The 15,819-nt window shown below is 36.2% G+C and overlaps 3 protein-coding genes across 7 annotated transcripts; 2 read left to right on the top strand and 1 right to left on the bottom strand.

Moving 5' to 3' along the window:
• Positions 1-5: 5 nt before the first annotated feature.
• Positions 6-2,190, bottom strand: LOC107906770 (cytoplasmic 60S subunit biogenesis factor REI1 homolog 1). 2 transcript variants are annotated; one of them, XM_016833876.2, is made up of 6 exons: positions 2,072-2,190; positions 1,870-1,977; positions 1,055-1,633; positions 802-971; positions 510-725; positions 6-377 (listed from the first exon to the last, which is right to left on the bottom strand). In XM_016833876.2, exons 2-6 carry the CDS (start codon positions 1,972-1,974, stop codon positions 218-220), a joined length of 1,230 nt encoding a protein of 409 aa, XP_016689365.2. In that variant the 5' UTR covers positions 1,975-1,977; positions 2,072-2,190; the 3' UTR covers positions 6-217. The 2 variants fall into 2 exon arrangements, with proteins under 2 accessions (XP_016689365.2, XP_016689364.2); XM_016833875.2 differs by having other exon boundaries at positions 1,870-2,175.
• Positions 2,191-2,319: 129 nt separating this feature from the next.
• LOC107906769 (protein KAKU4) lies at positions 2,320-8,831 on the top strand. Of its 3 annotated transcripts, none has more exons than XM_016833874.2 (13): positions 2,320-2,733; positions 3,255-3,316; positions 3,538-3,617; positions 3,877-3,983; positions 4,083-4,201; positions 5,177-5,326; positions 5,951-6,200; positions 6,313-6,389; positions 6,583-6,619; positions 7,393-7,474; positions 7,578-7,666; positions 7,966-8,050; positions 8,142-8,831. In XM_016833874.2, exons 1-13 carry the CDS (start codon positions 2,517-2,519, stop codon positions 8,491-8,493), a joined length of 1,707 nt encoding a protein of 568 aa, XP_016689363.2. In that variant the 5' UTR covers positions 2,320-2,516; the 3' UTR covers positions 8,494-8,831. The 3 variants fall into 3 exon arrangements, with proteins under 3 accessions (XP_016689363.2, XP_040949209.1, XP_040949210.1); XM_041093275.1 differs by having other exon boundaries at positions 8,126-8,831; XM_041093276.1 differs by lacking the exon at positions 7,966-8,050.
• A 197-nt stretch (positions 8,832-9,028) lies between these two features.
• LOC107906771 (COP9 signalosome complex subunit 5a) lies at positions 9,029-11,366 on the top strand. 2 transcript variants are annotated; one of them, XM_016833877.2, is made up of 6 exons: positions 9,029-9,541; positions 9,968-10,249; positions 10,335-10,482; positions 10,621-10,694; positions 10,793-10,876; positions 10,972-11,366. In XM_016833877.2, exons 1-6 carry the CDS (start codon positions 9,161-9,163, stop codon positions 11,059-11,061), a joined length of 1,059 nt encoding a protein of 352 aa, XP_016689366.2. In that variant the 5' UTR covers positions 9,029-9,160; the 3' UTR covers positions 11,062-11,366. The 2 variants fall into 2 exon arrangements, with proteins under 2 accessions (XP_016689366.2, XP_016689367.2); XM_016833878.2 differs by having other exon boundaries at positions 9,030-9,541; positions 10,799-10,876.
• The last annotated feature ends 4,453 nt before the right edge of the window (positions 11,367-15,819 follow it).

The following is a 15,819-nucleotide window of genomic DNA, read 5'->3' as shown; positions in this document are numbered from 1 at the left end:
CAATATGAACAAATTACCTAATATCACTTTTCAGCAAATCAACCAATTGTATCCGTTGTATTGTATTGCGAGTCCTCCATCTACTTCCATTTTCATTTCAAACAGCCTACATAACATCTTAGATTTTACTAGGGACAGTACAAGCAAAATTAAAAAAAGTGCTATGTTCTCAACATTTACAATATAATAATGCTGAGAAGGATAACCCATGTGCTGACTAATACGGAACATTCTTGGGCAAGTTCCGAATGACATTATTCTTCATGCCAACTTTTGTACGCATTGCCTCCACACCCCCTCTATTCATTGCTTTCATCACTTTCATTCTCACCATTTGCTCTCTTGACTGCACGGTTGCTATGCCCATACTCCTGTACCTGAAAACCAAAGCAGAATTCTCTCGTTACTATATATTATTATTGAAACGCAAAGAACTTCAGTTGGGTTGCAGTTGCAATTTCTATAACAGATGATCTAGACTAGAAAACTTGGCGAGAGTGAAAACAGACCTTGAGGCCAAGGCAGCTGTAATGGCCATGTTATTTGCAGGTGATGGACGAGGCTTCTGCTGATAGTAGCGCATGTATTCTCGGGAACCAAGTGTTTTACTCAATATTCCCTCATCACTTCTTTTGGTTATAACAAGCTCTGAACCACCGACAAGTTCTACTGAGTTGCCTGTATCACCAGCTGCAACCAACTGCTTCCCACTCTCATCCACGTAGCTGTTTCAAACGAAATAAAATAGTAAGCAATGACAACTTAATATATATGTATAAAATGATAAAATGAGATGCATACCTGCTGCTATAATCATAGAATTCTTCCAACTCTGCTTCCTCTTCTTCATCACCATCACCATAATGCACCTTGCAATGACCTTTGGCTGCCATATGTTTCCTAACAGCTTCCAAGCTAGCGAAAGGATGACACCTTTCGTTACAATACAGACACATGAAATCCCTCTTAACCTGAGACACAACAATGAACAGACCAAAATTTTGATAATATAACACATTCAGTCAAAACAAAAACATATATACAATTTGGGTACCTTAAGGCCAAGATAGGTGAGCAAGCCTTCTGGGTCCTTCAAATACTCAACATCAGGTATGAAGAAACCATGTAACTTATGCATGTGAACCATGCAACTTTCAATGGTATCATGGTCAAGGTCGCACATAAAACAACAGCATGGATCTAGCTCCTCCTCCTCCTCCTCCTCTTCTTCTTCTTCCATTTCATTACCAGCTCCATCCTCAGTAACATTCAAATGGGTTAAAGAATTTGCAGCCTGACCAACCAACTCTTCTTCTGGATCAACTTCCTCCCACTCATCTTGGCTTTCATCATCATTTCTATCCCTGGGTTGGGGAGGTTTGTTCACGGTTCGACGAGGAAGTGGCTTGATAATTGCCTTCACCTCTTGAGGGTGATTGGTCCCTTGAGAAGCCTGCATGATATGGGCTCGTGACTTGAGATGCTGAGAATAAGCCTTGGAACTTCGATAGCCCTTGCCACAAACACCACAACTGTAAAGCATGGGGGTCTCATTCTGCTTCTCTTTCTCTTGAGCAAGTGCCGATTGTCTTGCCAGAAACAGAGCTTCCGTCACTCCCGGAACTCCAGCTACCTGATTTAATTCATTTTACCACAACATAAAATCACATAAATTATTATTCGTGGAGAGAGGTTTTCAAGCATTAACATAATTATTTACTACTATCTCCTAACATAAGACCATGTATGTGGTTAAGATGAAGGGAATATTTGTTCACTTATGCACAAAACAAATAACAAAAAGAGGGAACTTCACAACATGAAAGGTTTTCATAGATACCATATCAAATTAAAAAGAAAAAAAAAGACCTTGCGCTTGAGATTGTAGCGATGCCAATCAGACTTGTAATGAAGCTTCTGGTCTGCATCGTCCAGGAATTCTTTGTTACATGCGTTGCAGGTTAGACCCGGCATCTCCTAATTTTATTTTGATCAATAACAACTATCTTAAAAACTGGAGTTTAGGGTTTGAGAAATAGAGGGCTGGTATTAGGGTTGCCAAATATATTACCACGTAGGAAGCCCTTTCTCAAAGTCGGTGACGGTCACGGTGAGGTTGAGGCGGCTCAGCTAATGACGAATGCGCTGAGATGAGATGAGAGAAATAAAAATACTGCGACTATGAGTCAAAACCTTATGGGCTGGGCTTGTGCTGTTACTTTTTCGTTCCACTCGAATTGGGTTTAATTCCAGTGGTTAGATGGGCTTCACCCTTAACCTTGCAATAAAGGTAAACATAACTCTGCTCTTATATTCTGAAATCTTAATTCTTAACCACCCAATTCATTTCCAGTCCCTCTCCGAAAATATGATAATGATTGAAATTTTTGGCCAACTGAATTTTGAAATAACGGTTATTGATCACTCAAGAAAAAGAAAGAACAACCCGAAATGGATCGAATCAAATCGCCATGACCTGAGCCTGACGAACACCAGCTTTTGTTTCATCCTTCAATATGGCCACCGTTTCTGGAGCTGCCCCATGCCAAGACTCCCAATCGGGTGCCGAAATGGACCTCAATTCAACTCTGGATAACCCTAATTGGATCTCCAGGCACATTTTTCCTCCCACTCGAGCCATTGTCAATGGTGCCAGCCGGATGCTCGCCTCCGTTTTCGGCTTTGAGTCCTCCTCCTCCTCCTCTTCATCTTCAGAATGCGATTCCTGTTCAGGTTCCATCTACACCTTTTACATATATTTATTTTTCAGAATGCGGCTTTTCCCGCTTATTTCCTTTCTACTTTCAGTTTAATTATATCTGGGTAGCTTTTTGCATCTCTATAATCAAAGTAAGTAGCCTTTTTCTTAATCAAAATCGGAGCCTAGCATGTCTGCAGGCGATAACGTTAGTATTAATTTTGATTGTGCTATGCTTCACTTCTGCGAAATGCTTTGCTTTGCAAGCCAATTGCTTTACGGGTACGTGTTTCCAAGGATGCTACGTATTGTAATTTTATTGTTGAGGCTGTCTTCATCTTTCTTGTCCTTTTTCACAGTGGCCCTAACTTTTTAAATGATAATTTAGCGTATTTCTTTTCAATAGAAAAAGAGGCTAATAGATTAACATAGGGGGAGGTAAACAATCCATGTTGCTAGACTGTTATGCTTCTGAAAAAGTTTTGTTTCCTCAGGTAGCAGTGCACGACTAGCAGTTATGTTTGTTAATTTAATTTAAAAATATTTTTGGGTGCAGATGGCACTCACGACAACGACGATCAGGAAGTCTCATCTCAAGGGGTTCATACAATAGAAGATGTAAGCGTGCTACCCTTTATGCTTTGCGTCATGCTGCAAAAGGAACTTTGATTTTTCTCTTAAAACTTTGTGGTGATACTGGTAAATTTGATGCTAATTTCTTGATTTTTCTTTTCACTAATTTTACTTGTCATGGTAGCATGTATCTAGACATTCTTGACACAAGTGTTGATTATAATTATCTTAGAGGATGCCTTAGTTGTTCCTTTGCGGGGAATCAGAGAGAGCCCCAGTCTTTTGCAGGAAAGAAAGAACTCAAGCGTCTGATAGAGCAGCTTCTCATGCAGGAGTCTTTCTCAAGGTAAGAACTTAATTTTCTTATTTGAGCATTTTGTCTGCTTTAATCCTTTTCTTCTTCCTCCATAAGGTGTTCTGCTCGTAAATATGTGATTGACACCTAGTAATGCATGTATATTATAACATTTTCAGGGTTTAATTCTTTGTCAAACTTCTCATGGACATTTTTTAATTGATTATGCGTTTTAACTGGTTATCCCACATTTATATGTCCCATAAGCATAGTTTGACTTTAAGATTTGAATGGATGCTATTTTGACCAGGCAAGAGTGTGATAAACTAACAGATATTATCAAGTCAAGAGTTATGGATTCCCCATCGACCAGTGGCTTGGGGTTTGGTAGACTAAATGAAATGCCTGATAGAACAGGTGGAAGTAGTACAGCTTTCATAAACTTCAGAGACACCAAATTTCAAGGATGAATTTCTCATCAATAATAGTTGACTGATTGTGTTGCTTGTTTTTCAGATGTTGAAATTCATGATTTTTGCAGCACAGCTGTTTTGGAGGCAAAAAAGTTGTTAGAGATGAAGAAGTCAGAAATGCATCACGGGACCTCTGCTCTGAATTATGTTACATTGAAACATGTTTGTAATTCTTTTTCCCTATGATGCTCTTGTCTTGTGGATTCTTTCTTAGAAGGAAAAATTGGAAGTGAAAAGTCATGAGGGCTTTTATTATATTATCGCCATGATACTGCCTGTTTCATCAATGATGCTAGCTTCTTGAGTAAAGCTGTGTGATATTACTTAACCCAATTTGTCTCATATAACCTATAACTTATGCTGAATGTTCTTTTTCTTTCCCTTTGGTCATTGATTATCTGCCACCACCTTTCAGCTTTGAAGAATTTCCTCTACCTCTCTCTTTGTACAACTTTTAAGCTGATATGCCTTAATGTGTTTCTTGCCTCATATGTTTTATGCTGAATGTTCTTTTTATTCTCCTTCTCCTTCTCATCTTCGTTCTGTGCTATCTCTTTCTGCTTTGTGGATTGAAACTGTGCTCGACCTCTGTTTTCACATAAATTTTAAGCTGATGTCTTTTCATGTGTTATTTACGTCCCTTGCTGAATACATTTATGTCCATATGTCTGTATGAAGTTTGTGGTTCCTGTACCTCAAATTAACCTGGTTTCATTTGTTATAAATTACCAATATATACATATAGATGCTTCCTGTGCTTAATGATTGTTGGGAGATCTTATAAGGAAAAAACACTTAACATGTATGCTGGGATGGTTTGAATATATGAGCCGTTTGACCATAAAAGTTCTATTCTTTTTCTCCCTAACTCTAGAATTTATTTTTCTTAAACATGTCAATTTCTTATAATGGGCACTTGTGCCAGTTGTTTGGTTTCATAATTTACTCACACTTAACCGTGAAGGCAATGATGAAAAGTGATGTCATTCCTTTTTGCATAGTTCTTTAGTGGAGTACTGATTTTAACACCACACCACTGCTTTTGAAGGAAACTAAAAATTAAAGTTGTTGATGTCTGAATATTACATTAGTGCAAAAATATGGCCATTTCTATCTCAGTAAGTTCTATTGCTGCAGGATGTTGAAGGTGAAGAGGGATCACCTGTGCGCATGGCCAAGTCATACATGCGAACTTGTCCTCCATGGGCAACACCTTCTAAAAACAATATTGAATTTAGATATCCATCACCATATTCAATTGGAGGCAATTTTTTGTACTCATCCAAGGTGCTGTTATATGCTTATTCCTATGTATGAATTTATTTCATGATTCACGTATGTATCTTATTCAAATACATGTAAGAAGATTGATGGCTATTCTGGCTTCTTCGGCGTATAACATGTGATTTGATCATAGTGGACATGATAAAAGTTTCCAGCTGACCTTTTGCGTTACTTTTGCAATTGCTTTTGGGGATAAGCTTCTCTTTTTCTTTTGTTTTTTTCCCTGAATTGTGATCATATCAGAAAGGAATTTAAATTGCTAATATGGTAGCTGATTATATAGCAAAAACATGTCCTGAAAATGCTTTAGAGTTAGTCATATTTGAGTTGCCTTTGAATAATGTTAGGAAGATGTTATTAGATGATAAAGCTGGGAATTCTTATGTGGACTAATAGGTCCTAAGACCACTGATGGTCTTCTTCTTCTATAAATAAAAAAAAAAATACAGGTTTCCCTAACCTGAGGCTATTGAAACTTTGTTTACTGGATAAGAAAAGATGCATGTGCTTATGCTTCTGTATGAATAATGTACATGTGCTGTGGGTGTAAGAGTGATACTATGTGCAGTTCCTTTTTTCCCTTGGTTATGATTTAATTTGCTTCTTATATATTTAACATGATTGCAGCGGAAAAGAGATTCTCCTGCCACTGGCTCATGGAACATCCAAGATGAAATACGAAAAGTGAGATCTAAAGCAACAGAAGAAATGCTGAGGACTCTATCATCCTCAAAAATTGATTGGTCTTCATTTCCGTTGGAGCATAAAAATGGTCCTGATTCTATAGTTTCCAATAACTTTGGACCTGCTGAGAAAGATAAGTCACAGAGCTCTAAAAGGCCAGTAGATGCACCTATAGACTTGGCTGCAAAACCAGGTGCAGTTTTTGTCATCAGCTAGTGTTTCCTGATTTTCAAAATTCAGCTAGTCTGTTCAGTTTCTAGGTGATGAAAATCAAAGACATTAGCTCTCCTCCTTTGTCCTTTCAGCTTCACAACTTGTACAAGATGCATTTCATAATGATGCTTTACCAAGACCAGCTATTTTTGGTTGTGAACAAGACCAGGTATGTTAATAGTGGAAGATGAAGCTTACATGGAGCTTGTCAAAACATCTTTAATTGTACAGTTATGCCGATATTTATGCCCTTAGATTATAAACAAAATCTTTCCATTATTTTTATGGAGTAGTTTGTTGATGATTCATTTTATTAATCAAGTTGTATGGTGTTTGATATTATTATTCTTTTTCTTGCAAAGGTTATGCAAGCAATTCAAGGCATTGAGGTGAAAAAAGGTACTCTTGCAGCCTGTCTTTCATTTATTGTCTCTTATCAACTTATACTGCATTATGACCATTATTTTATTAACTCTAGGAAAGACAGTTACAACCGGAACTATAGTTGTGTACCAGCATGTTATAAGGAAATTAAATAATTCAGGATGTAGGTTGGACTTGAAGCTACTTTTTAGCATCCAGTGAAATGCGTATCCTGTTCATTTAAAAGTTTTCGGTTAGGATTATACTAGAGATAGATAAAGATTAAAAGGTATCAGTAGACTCCAAATTGTACTCTATCCAGGCACTACAAGTTTCTAACTTTCACCTAAAATATAACTTATCTCGTCAAATTTATTTTTTCTCATGAAAAAGTTGTGGGTGGTGATTTGATTAGTAGGTGTTTGCAGGTGTCCTGACTTGGTCATTTTCCAGTAATTTGCATTCATGCTTTTGGTCATGAATAAAAGTAGGAAAGTATGGGGTACCTCCACTGCAGTTCTGTTATTCATGAATTTATGATTACTGATTCATGGACATAAACAGAGCATGCGGTATCCTATTTGCTGAAATTGATGGGTTACGGTCTCCTGCAAGATCTCCCAGTAGCTCAAAACAAAAGAGGGATTTTTATTTTTTAGAACTTCAGATTCTCTCTATATCTAATGAATTTGTGATTAAGACATTCCATTTTCCATTGTGGTAATTGCAGCCGCACTTCATTCAATTTTTCTCTCCTTTTTATAGTCGTTGTCGCTTATAAATCTTTTCCTACATAAAATGTTTCTCAGTGAGATTTTTGACATCAAATGTGACTTTAGACATGGGACAGAGACTTCAATCAACAGTAGATATGAAGACTGAATTACATAGGTTGGTCTACAATTCCCGTTAACCCCCCCCCAAAAAAAAAAAAAACCCCGTGAACTGGTCACTGGTCATTTTTCTTGTAACTTTTAATCTATTTATGTCACAGTGATGTTGTTGCTCCTGATGGCAATCATTTAAAGGAATCCAACAGCTCGTTCCTACCATTTGGCTCTACTAAGGAAGGAACTCTTCAGGGTAAGAAACTACTTATTTGAGTTTTTTCACTTGATGCTTACTGAGTTGTGTCACTACCCAATTTAACTCTTCTTGGCTCACATCACATTCGCTAAAAGTAAAATCTACTAGTTTGCATGGTTCAAATAAAGTGGTCGGAAGATAAAATATCTTGGAGGAGTCTCAACTGTAAAGATTCTATTTATATTGTTTGGGTGTTTATTTGCAACATTTAGAGGAAGGAGAGGGGTGGAAATGGTCTGTTATTTAATGCTTAGTTTCTAATGAGCCTACTGCCTGCTTGTAAACATAACCTGCAGAATCACAAGTAGAAGATAAAAACTTTTGGACATTAAATGAAGTTGCTGGAATAAGCAGTGCCAACGGGTTCCCTTCAGGATCCAAGTAATACAGCTACTGCTAGCTTTTAACCTGAACAGTTTAGTCTTGTATAGTTTTGATTAAGTTTTGTTTAATTAGTTTTCCCTCTTTTCAGTATGTCTTCTGAAGTGGATAAAGAGAAAAATCATACACCGATTATCAGCAAGGAGGACAAGGCAGTTGGTTGTGGACATGACAATGCATTTAGAGTTGTGGCAGAGGTGAAGTGTGAGCCATTGTGTGAGGAGTCTATGGAGGTGCCAATGGTAAACGAAACTGATGCTGCCACCTCTGGTTCCCAACACAGTTGGAGCATGCCGTTTGAAGGTTCACCACAAAACCAGAATGCGCTAATATCAGAAGGCAACTTGGCAGGCAAAAGCAACTCTGGTATAGAGAAGAAGCCGCAGCAGCAGGGAAAGAAAGTGAGCAGATATAACAGGAGAGGCAGAGGACGAGGCAGATGATGCTATGTCATGCATGTATGTAGCTAGCTAACTGTAAAATGACCTGTGTGACAGACAACACTTGTAAAGCTGTATGAAGACCGACAAATGCGGTTTCGAACCAACCTGTCTTTTAGCTGTCTAAGATGGCTGAGATTTAGGTTTCAGAAGTTCAGTTTAGGAATTGATTTTTATAGTTTGTTTGCCTCAAAATCGTGTTACTTATCATACATATTGAAGTTTTAGGTGTCAGATGCGCAATGCATTAAGTACTTCTATCTTCATTCTGTACGTGCAAACATCTGTTTAATTATACATGTACCATAAAATCAATAAGCACATTGATGTTTTTTATAAAATTTATATGCATTACAACAAAAATTCTATGCCTTGGTATTTTTTTTTTATTTCATTACATTTATGAAGCAGGATAATTAAAAGGAAATTATATAATCAGTGAGCCACCAAACCAGTATTGTGGAGCCAGAATTAAAGGCCAAGCCCAATAACTGCCGAACAGTGTCGTAATGGGCCTCAATCCTAGGGGAGGGTGGCGAATGGCGATGGTTTTTTTTAATCCATCCCTCTCTCTCTCCAGTTTTCTCCTCTCGGTGCTTGATAATTGATACCTATAAAATTAAAACCTAAGCCTGGGGTGCTTCAGTTAGAGAGAATTTGAAGAACAAGAATGGATTCTGCCATAGCCCAGAAAACATGGGAACTAGAAAACAATATACTTACCGTCGAGACACCTGACCCTTCATCGGATTCTATATTCTACTACGACGAGGCGGCTCAAGCCAAGTTCCAGCAAGAGAAGCCTTGGGCCAATGATCCTCACTACTTCAAGCGCGTTAAGATCTCTGCGCTCGCTCTCCTTAAGATGGTTGTCCACGCCCGATCTGGTGGTACCATAGAGGTGATGGGGCTGATGCAAGGCAAGACCGACGGCGATGCTATCATTGTCATGGACGCCTTTGCTTTGCCTGTTGAAGGCACTGAGACTAGGGTTAACGCTCAGGCGGATGCCTATGAGTATATGGTCGATTATTCCCAGACCAACAAGCAGGTTTTTCTTTTAATCTCCTTTTGATTTCGCTTTATATCCGGTATTATTGAAACCTTCAATCAGCTCAGTCTCAGGAACTTAAGTATTTAAACCTAGGCAAGACAAACGGTAGAGTTAATAATTATGTCCGGAGACGGAAATACAAAGTAAAATAAGCGTGTGCTTTTATGAGTATCCTTTCCCTTCATTGCGAAGAGTTAATTACTCACAGTCGTTGCAACGTCTAGATTCTGGAAGGAAAATAACTGTTAATTTAATTTGAGTTGAACTAGATGGTTTTCAATTATATCCTTGCAGTTATATGTATTTGTATCATTGTTTACGTAATTGCTGTGTGTTGTTAGTTAATCCCATGTGTCAGGAAACAAGGTAATGTTGGCTATAAAATCATCTCTTAAGAAGAATGTTCATTGTTTTATTTTGTAGGCTGGGCGATTGGAAAATGTTGTTGGATGGTACCATTCACATCCCGGGTATGGATGCTGGCTGTCCGGTATTGATGTTTCAACCCAAATGCTTAACCAGCAGTTCCAGGAGCCCTTCCTGGCGGTTGTAATTGACCCAACAAGGACTGTTTCCGCTGGAAAAGTCGAGATTGGAGCTTTCAGGACATACCCTGAAGGATATAAGCCTCCTGATGATCCTATCTCTGAATATCAGACCATTCCTCTGAATAAGATTGAAGACTTTGGTGTGCACTGTAAACAGGTTATTATGAAATTCAATTAGCCTTAATTTTTGAGAGTGCTTGTCCTCTCACTGTTCATTAATTTGTTGTTTATTTTTTCTGCAGTATTATGCATTGGACATCACTTATTTCAAGTCCTCACTTGATTGTCACCTCCTGGATCTGTTATGGAATAAGTACTGGGTAAACACCCTTTCTTCTTCACCTCTCTTGGGTAATGGAGATTATGTTGCAGGACAAATTTCAGATTTAGGTAACTCATCTTTTCTTGTTTCAGTTTGGAGGAAAAAATGTTGTTGCATGGATAGTATAGTTTCTTGTTTGCACATGAAATTGTATTTGTGGCTTAGTTCTTGGTTGTTTATTTTGGTCACATTATTCCATCTTGCAGCTGAAAAGCTGGAGCAAGCAGAGAACCAACTGGCTCACTCTCGCATTGGCCCACTAGGACCCCCTCGAAAGAAGGTCAGTATGATTTCTTTTGTTATTTTGTATGCTCGAGCTGTTTTTCAGGATAATTTATCTTTCTTTCAATGAATGCAATGTGGATACCCACTTATTAGTTGCAGGAAGAATCTCAGCTTGCTAAGATTACTAGAGATAGTGCAAAGATAACTGTGGAGCAAGTCCATGGTTTAATGTCACAGGTGACTTTGCTTTTCCAGATTCTTAGAACTTAGATATTCTTAGTTTATCCATGACTTGATTATGACATCTAGTTTTAACCTTTTTATACTTCTAGGTCATCAAAGACATTCTTTTCAACTCTGTACGACAGTCGAGTAGGTCCCAGAACGATCAGTCTGGTCCTGAGCCTATGATTGAAACCTAATTCTAACATCCTGCCAGATGAAATGGTTACCTTGACCTTGAGAGACCAGTTTTCTTACAAGAAGGAAATATATATTGGATTCCAGGCTGCATAGTTTTGTACCCTTCCTTGCACCACTGATGTAAGGCTATCCTGTTGGGAAGGGGTCTTAATTTGTTTTGAACTAAGCTTTTTGCATATTCTTAGTTTATGCATGTGTTGTTGAAGAAATAGTTGCATGGAATCCAATCACAGTAGTTTAAAATTGTTAATTTCAATTTTCCTATGTAAGCTGGTTTTGGAGTGGAGTGATAAAATTTCCTTAATTTGATTCCTGTCTGGCAGCTTTACAAAATTAGAAGGGGTCCTAGTTGAGAATACTTGCAGTGAAATGAAGAACACCAAAAGGAAAAAAAATGTCCATTGGACTCAGGTGAACTAGGCCTTTGTGTCGTATAATCAACAACTGAAGTCTACAACATATTACTAAACTATTGTTGAGTTGGGCCCAACCCAAGTTTGCAGTTATATCTTTCTCCAGTCTCTACTTCGAATTTGTTTAACTAAAATTCCGAGTCCAATCCAATTGGTTTTGTGGCAGCTTTCGTAATTTCTTCCTACGCCATTAACCTCATCCTTGGTTCGACAGCCTAATGAATTGCACCATAATTTTTTTGTTTAATTTCATGATTAGTATTGATAATAATAATTGAAGAAAAAGGAAGGCTAATATCATCATCGTGTTGATTAAAAACGAATACGATGTGAACAGTTGTAGTATGGTCATATCTGGGGTAGAGGCCATACAAAAGTTAATGGAGAAAGGGCTAAGTAGCCCTTTTTCTTTTGCTCAATCAAAGTAGATAGACGATATAATATATGGATGGATGGGATGACATGAAAATAAAAGCAAGAGAAAATGAAGGTGATGTAGCAGTGGGAAAGAAATCAAAGGCGGTAGCAGCAGCATCCAGTTAAGAACAAATAACTGAGCAAATCCTTGAAGAAAAGGACAGGTAGCGTCTCTCTCCAACTCCAAGCAGTGGGGGTAGTAGTAGTGCTTTTCACATGCAAAGGAATAGGGAAGGAAGCACAACCCAACCCTTATGAACCTCTTTTTCTTTTACAGGTTTCTTAGTCCGATATTACAGTCATTATGATTCTATGGTATGGAGGCCAAACTGAAGCCTTCCATTCCTCTCTTACAGATTGAGATGAGGCGACTCGTCATCAGTCATCACCATCAGTCCCTCTATATCTCAAAAACCCGTTTTCACGGACAAATGGCTTTTCAACACTGCCTACCTTTTCCTCTTCTTTTTTTTTTAAAAATATTTTAGTCAGATTTGGTGGACTCTCTATTAACCCATACATCATTCCATTCCACGCCTCTCTTATCCGCAAAACAGAGAAATGGTGCTTCTTAGTTCTTACCTTTGACATTGAGCCAGTACTTGTGATGATCTCACATGGAGTTACTTCTCCACCACTACAGAGAGAGAAAGATTTATTTATTCAAAAAACGTATTTTTTTATACAACGAGTCTAGTCTCAAATTCTTTGATTTCAGTTTGTTTTCCCATTCTTAAGATGCCTAGTCATATAGTATGAAGAGCAATTTAGGAGAGGAGGTAACATGTGAGAGTGGCAACATTTTGCCAGTGCCCACCTGCATGTGATCTCAAAACACTTTGGCTTTTCTCCCTTTTTTTTCAAAGACGTTGTGTCATGCTTCTCCTCTTAACCAACTTCATTAATTAAAAACAATGTAAAGTTGGACAGGTCTCGTGACTCATCTCCATTCATCACACTACTGTATCTATATAAATATTATCACGGCCTCTGCTCCTCGACTGCATTTTCTAGATTACACTTCACCTACATTACATGTATAGCTTTTTTTCTATTATTATTTTAGTTACCCTTCTCCAATCCTCCTAACATCTTAATTAACACTTTGTACAACCTTCTACCGAATAAAAAAAAAGACGGGATCAACAACCAAATTTACATACATACTTTTACCTACAAAATTTGTATTGAGAAACTACAAACATTTGGTGGAACAACCAATCTAGATAATTTTTGTTAAAATCGGTGTTTATTATGTTTTTTTTAAGTCTTACACTATTTGTAGTTATATTAGATTCTGATTAAATTTAAAGTGAGAGACAATTATTTTAATAATAAAAATCAAATTCGATACCTTACCACTCAATCCAACACAAATCTCGATTAAACTCTTTTAGTTGTCTACTCTTTTTATGATCATTTCCAGTTTGAAACAATACCATTACATTAGGGATTTTCCAGTGTTTTCCATTACCTACGCAACAGGGGAGGTGTCCTATTTTCCTCCACAAACACTACTCCAACTCTTTCTCAATTGAAAGAGCATCAAAAACCAACTCAGCCAAACCCTTTTTACCCGAAATGGGGTGAGGTATCCATGAATTTTCTTTTTCCTTTTTCTTTTTAAATGATGTCAATAAAATTGGAAATTGTGCAGCCTGGTGAAGGCAGGCAGCCACATATTCTTTCAGCAATTATTCTTCTGGCAGATATCTATTCCATATGCCTGCCTGCCCGCCCGCCCGCCCGCCTGCCTTTCCCTTTGTTTATAAGCTTTGTGCTTTAATTTCCATGATCTATAAATATATATATACCATACATATATATGTAGCAACAATTTAGTTATTGAAATGAACACCATTATCTGCTGCTATTATCGCTGGATCTTCCAAACACTTGTCTGTTTCCTATTTATTCCTTTTTCTAAGAGGGAAGTACATAAGAAAATAGAACTTCCCTTTGTTATCTTCCAAGTTCCAGCGTCTCTCACCTTAACTTAATATAGAGGTCAAATTTCAATGTAATTGGGGCCCAACCCAAGATTATGAAAAATCACGGTCTAACTCTATTCGCCACTCCTAACATTTAAAAAAAAAAGTAAATTAGTAACGTGAAAAATGAGTAAATATCACGATTTATATATATATAATAAAAAAAGAGAGTAAAAACAAGTTGCATTTGGTGGAGAAGGAAAACCTAGAGAGTTAAGGAAACAAAGAATGGTATTGTGATGTGTGATTTTTGAAGTTGTATTTACTTATTTGGATTGATTAAATAGTGAGAGATTGAAAATTAAATATAAACCCATTTCAAAATGATAATTTTGGGTATAATTAGGTCGAAACTTATTGAAGGAAATGATGCAATCTTATTTGAAAGCTTGAAACTTCTTTCATGCTAAGCCTAAGTATTCGTATTTCTTAGTTCATAATTCTTAGACAAGACCATTACGAAAGAACAGAAGGAAAACGAAAACACTGTCGTTTGGGGTTTGACAAGTAAGCTATTTTTGGGGTTTTTATACACACACATTGCATAAAATACTAGGTCGGTGTGGGTCATATTGATGACACTTTGTTATTAAGAGCCTAAGGAAAACGTGTGCAATTAAAAAAATGCAGATGTTTCGGCCTAAAGGAAGGAGAATTTTGTTGCATGAAGAACAAATTTAATTAATAATATGGTTGATTTGAATTTCTCAATCCAAATTTTATTTTGATTTGATGAAATTATATTTCAATATGAGTAAAATTTTATTTGAATACAATGTATTTAATAAATATAATAAATAAAACATGTTTAATACATATAACATTTATATTTATTATTTTAAAATATTAAATGATTTATATGTAGAGAAAATATTTGGTATATTATTTTTTAATCTAAGTAGGGTCAGGGGTTGATAAGTGTAATAAAATATATAAAAAAATAAATATTTTAAAAAGAAAGATACATGTCAAATTTTTAAAATTATTTGTAAAATAAAAAAATACACGATTAGTGTGCCAAATATTAACTCTTATATATACAACTAAAAAACACTTAACAAAAATCTATAAAGACATGTTACAAAATAAATAAGAAAATATCAATATGAAACTAGTAAGTCGTGAGTCACCACAAATTACAATTTTTTTTCTAAAAGTGGGAGAGAACCTACATAGATCATGAGAAAATGGAAGTTTTGATAATGAGGAAAATGTCCCACTTAATCCCGTTCCACGGATGCCCATCTCTTCACTCTACTTCTACCTTCATACCAATTGCACGCAGCTCTCTTATCCGTTTTCTCCCCAAAAAAGGTAATAAATATATATTTATTTTTATTAAATCGTCGTCCCTACTTTCCTAATAATGAAAAAAAAAATATGTTGATTGAGTATTAACTTGATTAGCATCGACATTGATGTCAGTGTAAGAAGATATGGGTTCGAGTGCGCTGAAACGCATTATTTTCCTATTTAAGGGTTGTAGAAGGACTATGGATAGTTCTGGGCATTATATCAAAAAGAATAGAAATTATAAAAATTTATAATGAGATTAATGTTAAAAAAATAAAAGAAATCATTTATGAAAAATATTTAAAAACAAAACCTAACAAATAAATAAAGATAAATTCATGACAAAAGAGTTTAGTTGAATAATTATTTGGATATATTACATCATAATTTCAATCAATCATTTATTTTTTATATAAAAATAATTTAAACACAAATTATTTTTGAAACAAATAAATACTCTACCAATAAACCATAAATTGAGGTTCTTTCAATTATTTATGTGCTACTAAAATTAATAAATGTTACCAACAATATAATTATATTTTATATCATTGATGAAATGTTTAATTAAATTTACGATTAGAGTTAGATGATGTAAATTTAGTTTTAAAAAAATATAACATATTAGAATTTCATTTTTTTA

The sequence above is a fragment of the Gossypium hirsutum genome, chromosome D05 (genome assembly GCF_007990345.1).
Source record: "Gossypium hirsutum isolate 1008001.06 chromosome D05, Gossypium_hirsutum_v2.1, whole genome shotgun sequence".
In the NCBI taxonomy this organism is placed as follows: domain Eukaryota; kingdom Viridiplantae; phylum Streptophyta; class Magnoliopsida; order Malvales; family Malvaceae; genus Gossypium; species Gossypium hirsutum.
The sequence above is the reverse complement of the archived record's forward strand: the minus strand, read 5'-3'. Positions and strand labels throughout refer to the sequence as shown.

Coding starts and splice junctions, on each gene's coding strand:
- LOC107906769 (XM_016833874.2), top strand. CDS start 2,517: ATGGCCACCGTTTCTGGAGCTGCCCCATGCCAAGACTCCCAATCGGGT. Junction 2,734..3,254: donor AGAATGCGATTCCTGTTCAG/GTTCCATCTACA, acceptor TTTTGGGTGCAG/ATGGCACTCACGACAACGAC. Junction 6,201..6,312: donor AGACTTGGCTGCAAAACCAG/GTGCAGTTTTTG, acceptor TTGTCCTTTCAG/CTTCACAACTTGTACAAGAT.
- LOC107906771 (XM_016833877.2), top strand. CDS start 9,161: ATGGATTCTGCCATAGCCCAGAAAACATGGGAACTAGAAAACAATATA. Junction 9,542..9,967: donor ATTCCCAGACCAACAAGCAG/GTTTTTCTTTTA, acceptor TTTATTTTGTAG/GCTGGGCGATTGGAAAATGT. Junction 10,695..10,792: donor TAGGACCCCCTCGAAAGAAG/GTCAGTATGATT, acceptor CCCACTTATTAG/TTGCAGGAAGAATCTCAGCT.
- LOC107906770 (XM_016833876.2), bottom strand. CDS start 1,974: ATGCCGGGTCTAACCTGCAACGCATGTAACAAAGAATTCCTGGACGAT. Junction 972..1,054: donor TCACCTATCTTGGCCTTAAG/GTACCCAAATTG, acceptor GTTGTGTCTCAG/GTTAAGAGGGATTTCATGTG. Junction 378..509: donor ACAGCTGCCTTGGCCTCAAG/GTCTGTTTTCAC, acceptor TTTGGTTTTCAG/GTACAGGAGTATGGGCATAG.